The sequence below is a fragment of the Phoenix dactylifera genome, chromosome 4, assembly GCF_051530095.1.
Source record: "Phoenix dactylifera cultivar Ajwa chromosome 4, Ajwa_hap1_PhDact_Kaust_v1.1, whole genome shotgun sequence".
Classification (NCBI taxonomy): Eukaryota; Viridiplantae; Streptophyta; class Magnoliopsida; order Arecales; family Arecaceae; genus Phoenix; species Phoenix dactylifera.
In genome coordinates this window covers 51,985,764-51,992,899 of record NC_143193.1, presented here as the reverse complement: position 1 = coordinate 51,992,899, position 7,136 = coordinate 51,985,764, and the positions used below count along the sequence as shown (strand labels likewise).

The 7,136-nt window shown below is 42.5% G+C and overlaps 1 protein-coding gene across 1 annotated transcript; it reads right to left on the bottom strand.

Moving 5' to 3' along the window:
* Positions 1-3,598: 3,598 nt before the first annotated feature.
* Positions 3,599-6,384, bottom strand: LOC103701258 (auxin transporter-like protein 3). The gene is made up of 8 exons (XM_008783257.6): positions 6,141-6,384; positions 5,853-6,038; positions 5,314-5,426; positions 5,033-5,216; positions 4,823-4,920; positions 4,377-4,584; positions 4,016-4,273; positions 3,599-3,935 (listed from the first exon to the last, which is right to left on the bottom strand). The coding sequence occupies exons 1-8, from the start codon at positions 6,291-6,293 to the stop codon at positions 3,744-3,746; spliced, it is 1,392 nt and encodes a 463-aa protein (XP_008781479.3). The 5' UTR covers positions 6,294-6,384; the 3' UTR covers positions 3,599-3,743.
* Positions 6,385-7,136: the final 752 nt, after the last annotated feature.

Here is a 7,136-nt window from a genome sequence, read left to right as displayed (position 1 = left end):
AACCCATACTAGGAACAGAACTTTGTGATAATTTGGCCATAAACTTTTTTGTTGATGTAACTCAGGACTTGTAGCCTAGCAATAACCCAAAGTTGATTTACTTGCTTGTGTTCTTATTCTTGGAGCATCATTGTGGTTAGTTGCAGCACTTGATATTCCCATAACATTGTTGCGTCTTTAGTTCTAGAGTGCATCGAGCTGGTTGAATTTATTAAGATTTTCTATCCATGTCCTTATTAAATCTTCTCATGCCTTTCTTTCTTAGCAACCAAATGACGAACAATGAAATCTGGATATTCACCGAATTAAATGGTTAGATGCCAGCTTAAATCATTTTCAAACCATATTGTTTAGCTAGTCTTTTTTGGACATCTTCATGCAATTGCTGCATGAGATTTGGAGTGTTTTGGACATGTTCTTTTGTCAGTACCTCCCTAAGGGCAACTAAAAATCACCACTATTTGGTGCTTACGGATTTTTTCAATTGAAAGATGATGCTGTAGCTTGTAAAAATCATCAATTTATTAATAACATCCTGGAGCAATCTTTTGCTCATCTGTTTTAAGCTTTCTGGGAATGCTATGATTTTCTGATGAAGCTGCGGCATGTAGAACATAATATGACATGTTAAGCAAGTGGATTTCTAAATTATGACACGCTGAATTTTGTGGGAATAAAGGGTGGATCCGTATGGACTAAAAGATTTCCCCACAATAAACATTTGCTTTGTTAAGATGAGCGCAAGTCATTAATAACTTACAGGGGATAATTTCTTTGATTTTCCTTGGCAGGCCATCTAGTTATCTTTCTATGCATCTCTAAGTTAATTGTGTTTTTCCCCTTCTTGTTTTTAGCATAAGTGAAATCTTAGCTCGCGGACTAGAAACTCAATACTCAAAATTGACATCTTACTCATAGAATCTGGGGAAAGTAATAGTTTGATGCATTGCTATCCAAGTTTGGTCTTTGGTCATGTATTACTATAAGCACAATGATCTTGAGCTTGCAGGGTAGCCACAGGAAAACAAGAGAAATTTTGTCTGATTTGTTTGTTGTGGAGACTGGAGATGCACAGGGGACATCAAACTCTTTCTCTTCGACTTGCAAGCAATCGAGCATGGTCTGGCCCTCTTCTGTATGGCTTCAGTTGGAGGCATCTTTTTCTTTCCAAAAGAGGAGATGTGAATTAGATATACTTGGGACTCTGTCCAGCTGCAAAGTCCCACTTGCAGCAAGTAATGGACTGATGGAAGTACTGATCTAGTGATGAAGACCCCTCAACAACCCCATACTGTGGTATCCCTACATGATGAGCCATTCAGAACCTCCAAAAAGGGCCCTGGTTGAACATTAGCAGAGCTTTGTCCTAATAATCAGTTGCCATCTTTGTGAACTGGATCCCATCCAATGCGAGGATTCGAGTGTTTTATTGTTCCATGTCCTTCGTAGTGTGCTCCGGTCTCTCTATTTGCAACCCTTCAATTTTGACCTAGGAACTTTCGATCATGAGGACCTTGTTAGGGTCAATTTCTTCAATCTCTGTTTTAGGTTGCTGCGAGAGGAAGTGTTTTGAGCATGATAGTGCAATGAGAAGTGTGTCTGAGATATGTAGGAGGGATCAAATTGTTTTGTAGCTATGGTGGATGGAAGCATGTTTAATGTTTCAGATTAGATCAAGAGGAAACATGTAGGGTTGCAAGAGGCCTTGCATGTATGCTTGTCCATTTTCATCCACAGGGGAAGGTGTCCTAATCTCTGTTGCATTGTAGGATTCTCAATGGTGAGAAGCCTCCAAGTTGGAAAGAACAAGGCAAGGTCACATGGCTCAGCCCTAGAGGAGGGCCACCATGTGCCATGCTCCTCTATAAATTTGTATTATTTATGTATGGAGGAGCAGTACCATCTTGTCCTCTTTAAGTGCGAGGTTGGGTTCATACTCTGGCCAATTGGCCAAGGCCATTCCATGAGATAGCTCAAGGCTTTATGCCACTTGGATCCATCCTTTCCATTAGCTGAAGTAGTTGGGTGATCAATGTGGTAGTTTGAGAACAACTCGAGGAAAGTCTGTTCTCGTATGGTACAAAGCTTGATGGTCTCTGTAGGAAAGGACAGCAAAACAAGGAGTAGAAGGTGTGAGAGAGATCGCTTTCTTTGTGTCGGAGCCTTTGCTTCTTTTCTAATTTGGAGGTCCCCAGGAGAAAGCAGCTTTGGCTATGAGTACAAACATGAGACCCCATTTTCCAAAGTCTCGACCTTGCTTTACATCACATGATTAGGTTGGAGATATGGCATCCACCATTTGGGTGCTCATTTCGGTGTCTGGACTGGCCTTCTTATGTGCACATTTATCAGTAATGATCCAGGTCCAGTAAAAGTGAAGGCAGATGCATTCAAAAGTGGGTATGCATGCTATAGGTAGTGTTTTTCCATCTTGTTTTGTTTCTTTGGACATGAAGTTCAGTTACCTAGCTGAGAACATTTAGGTGGCGACAGTGGCCATATTCTGTAGTTAATCCTCCCAGATTTATGAGGGATCCATAGTTCCATGTAGCAGTCTCCAGGACTGAGACTCTGGCTGCAATCTGTAGGCTGTTAATCTTTTCTTTCGGTTCGAGAGGCTGTTAAAGATGCAGCTTCTTCAGCATTAGGCAAGCATCATCCTGAGGATTAGTTTGATACCCACCTGTCCGTCGATCTATTTAATTTCCAGCCATCTAGTTGTCGTAGTTGAATTCCACCTGCATCTTCCCTTGGTGTTTTTGAATCAATGCAGACCGCATGGTGCTAGAACTTAAATAAATACTAGTTCGAGGGTGTAAATCATGACTGCAGCTCTGATCATGAACAATTCCTTCTGACACGAATGCAGTGTTGCTTGTATATGCTGCTCAACATATGCTGGCATTTCACTTCCTTCATATGGTGGAGCATTTTCATGCAGTAATTCTTTATATAAATCATTGTAGATGATCTATATCCCTTCTTTGAGAACTTCAGAATCTGCAAGACATGGTAGAAAAGGCGCTAAAGAATAAAATCGATCCAGCTGGTTTTAATTAAATCTTTCTCCCTTGATTGTTCTAATAGATTTTTTCGAAAGAGGATAAAGAGGTGGGCATATTTTCTGCATTCGATCAGGGACTAAATTGAGCTATCATGTTTACTTGAAAAGTTTTCTTACTGAGTTGTGACTTGGTCAAGTCTTGCATGACTTCCAGTTCTATTTGGTGTAGATTTACTGCACTCCAATCCTTCTGGACCCAATGATGTCCTTGAATCCATGCTGCTACTCTGTGCAGGTGTGAATCCAGAAAGAGCTTTTGGGTTTCCAGATCTATGCTTTGGTACTGGCCATGACTTATTCATGGTAATTATCTACTTTTCTTCATGGACCATCCCATAACACAGACTTTTCTAGGAACATGAACATGCAAGCTCTCTCTACTTTTCCCAGTTACCACCAGACCACTCACTTTTTCTTTTTTTTTTTTGTTAAACAAAAAATGGTGTACTGAACTCCTTGAGGCTGATGGATTACTATAAGCACAAGTTTGCAGTGGTATGGTAGAATATATGCAAGAGGATGAAAGAGGAGAGATATAAAAATATTGACTTTTCAATTGGAGTTGCATTTGATTAGAGGATAAATACAGCATTAAAGTAGGCCAATACTTGAACATACACATGACTTCATTCCTTTTTCTTTTCCCTCAATTTTTTGATGAGTGGGGTGACAAATCTCCCTAATGCTTTGGAGGGCATTGATAGCATTTGGTGAACAGACCAAATGTATCCACCTGTTGGATGAAGTTTAGCATACTTGCCCACCCCCCAAATCCAAACCCAACCACCAAAACCCACACCACCACAAAGCAGTTCAGAGAGTAGAGACCAGCCCAGCCTCCCAACAATGATGGGGGCCTCTCCACAGCATTCTGCAAGCACCAAATACCCAATTAGAAACATCAAACATGAAATATATTAACTCTAAACTAATGGCTATGTGATACTAAACCTCTCTAGCGGAAGCAGGAGCAAAGGTTATCATGTGTGCCATGGCTGGAATTATGTAGACAGTGAAGCTGACGAGCAGGGAACCGACAGTGGAGTTGATGGGGCCGAAGAAGGGGAATATGATTGCGAGGAACCATATCGGTATCACCACCGGGAGCCTCGCAAGCGCCCTCTTGAACATGCTTTTCGTCTCGTGGATTCCGATCAGTTTCTCCCACACAAAGTATAGTGGTGTGCATGCGAATCCAAAGGTTATAAACTGATTCATAGCATTCGACAGACATCACCATAGCATGGAGCAATTAATAGACTGTGGAAGTCTGTCATTTATGTTGAAGCTAAAGAAAGTTGGATTCTCTCACCTGATGGATGAGCATAAGAATAACAGCAGAATCCCTGAATCCAGACCTTGGGAGCAAAGAGAAGGCATTGGAATGGTCGAGGAGCATGTCGCCGAAGGCCCAGTACATCGAAGCAGCTGAGGGTAGGGTGAGCGTCAGCACATACAAGGTTGCCACCAGATATATAAGCTTAAATTTCTGTGGTTTCCACATTGCATGCATGATCTCTCTGCATGAAGAAAACAACAAGAGTTGCACCATAAAAAACAGTGATGAAATATACGAGAATTAGAAGAGGGTGCCATAATGTTCTCTTGTGAATTAGAAGAGGGTGCCAATCCTCAAACCCCTGAGAAGGCCATCAAGGAGGAAAGGCCCGAGCCACAAAGGCAGGAAGGGTGGTTTGGCCTGCAACTTCTCGTATATATAGGCACTTGGAGTTCAGAACATGGTGCGAGATTACTCACACTGTGACAGCATGGCCTCCAAAGGTATAGAGGATGTTGGTAGCTCCAGTGAAGTATAGAACCATCCTGGTTGGACCTGAATGGGTCACACCTTCCACCTAGGAAACAAATTAATTAAGAAGCCATTATAAGAGGGAAGTAGAAGGAACAATGAGAACAATTTGGCAGTGGTATTTGGGATGTTGGAGGATGACTGTAAGTGTAAACTACCTGCCCATGGAGCAAGGCAGCGGTTGTTAGATACCATGCAGTATAAGTAGTCATGAGGAGGCCTAGGAAAGACCAGATCCTGTAATTGTGGAAGGAGGGGATGAAGATTGTTGCAGCACAACAGGCACCAAAGATGTATGTCCAAGTCCTCTTGTCGAGGCTGTCATTGATGTAGTAAATATTGCTGCGTAAAAGAAAATAGTGTAAAAATGTTCGAAGTAGAGGGAGGCAAAAAATAATAGTAATTAATAACATGTACATTTTGGTTTTTGGTCGATCACCTTGCACATGCAATTAGCTGAATCACTGATCCAAAGAGAAGGAATGTGCAGTTGAAAAACAGACCTATATTCCTCCAGTGCTTCCCCAAAAGCCCATCGAGGACTTCAAACCACTGAGGAGAATCAAAATATAATAAAAAAATAGAACAAATTAGAAAATAACAATGAGTGAAATAAAGTGGAGATGATTCCTCCCATAGAAGATTCTTTCTTTCTTTCTTCTTTTTTTTATCATTAGTTTTCGAGTTTCTCTTCTTTACATATCCTGAAAAGAAGGAGCTCCATACTCTGTCTCTTATCATGCAGCAAAGTGGCTTTTCTGTGAAAGATGGTTAAAATAACTATAATCCCAAACTCTCGGTTGTAAAAGATGGATACTGCTTCATGTCGCCATACAGGTGAAAACGGGCAGCATATTAAGACTACCAAAGTTGCAGCATGAGAGATGTCCTTCTAGGAAAATCTACTAAAACTTTTGAAGATGATCGTTAGAAAGTCGATATATAAATCGTTTTAAGTGAAAGAAAGCATTAATCTACCTGGATGACATGGTTCCTGAAATCCACCTTCTCTCTTTCTTTTCTTGTCCTGTACTCCACATAGAGCACACTGATAAGATAAGCAGTCCAACTCCCCATCAGCCCATAAAACAGCTGAAAGAGGATCCCTGACACCATCCCAAGCTGGGAGAATGAGTATGGCAGCGTGAGCAGCACTTGAGCCACCTACAGCAACACCACAACCACCACCCAAAATCTTAGCCAATGTATACGTAAAAGAAGGTTCATCCTTCAGCATTTTTTAGTCATAATTAACATGAGCAATACCTGGTTCGAAGCACAGCTAAACCATGCATCGTAGACCGAGCCTCCATGCCAGAAGTACCTTGAAAGCTTGCTCTCAGAGCCCTTCGAGTCCCCTTCAACCTCCATTTCGACGTAATTCCCTGCAACAATGGTCTCGACTTTCTCCGACGCCATCTATCTCTCAATCTCCTCCCCTCCTTCCTTTTCCTTCTTCTCCTTGTTTGTATTGCGTGCCAAGTTCGAAAGGAGCTCCGGTGATTATAAAGGAGTCTCTGCATCATTTTCTTCTCCCACCACTCAGTTCACTTTCTTTCCAAAGTGGAGCATGGGACCCAGCGTTGGGGCTGCGAACGCGCGGCCTGGCCCACCAAAAAGGTGTTCATGGGAAGCGTAAGCCCGTAAGAGCCGGTCCAGTAAAACTCTAAGGTGTGCCTTTATGCAACATGTGCTTCCACATGCTTGTAATTGGTGTAGGAGCTCGAGTTTTTTTCTTTTTTTTTTTCTCTTTTTTTTTTGGTACAACATCACCTCACCCTACTTTAGTGTAGGATCTGCCAACAGAATCAGAGACTAGAAACTGGCTCAGAAGCGAGGGAGGGGCCCCCTGGTGTGGCCAAAATATCTCTACAGAGTGCTGCGCAGCGTAAGATGCAACCCAGTCTGCGGTCCTGTTCGCTTCTCGGTATACGTGCACTACTGGAAAGGCTATGCAATCTCTCAGCATCAACCTGATGTCGCACAACAGTGGACTGCTATCCCCCCTCCATCCCTCCTCATGTATCCAATCGATTACTGTGGCCCTCCAAGATAATGTGCTCGGTCCCTAACCTCCGTCTCGCATAGGAAACTCCCTCTCATGCTGCCCTGAGCTCCATCCCTGTAGCTAAGAGCCTATCAATCTGTCACCCACCAGCAGCAATCAACTGTGAATCATGGCCTCTGATCACAAAACCTACACCGCCCCCACCACCAACTCTTGGGCCACTACCATCTGATCAGCACCCAAGGGTGATCGGC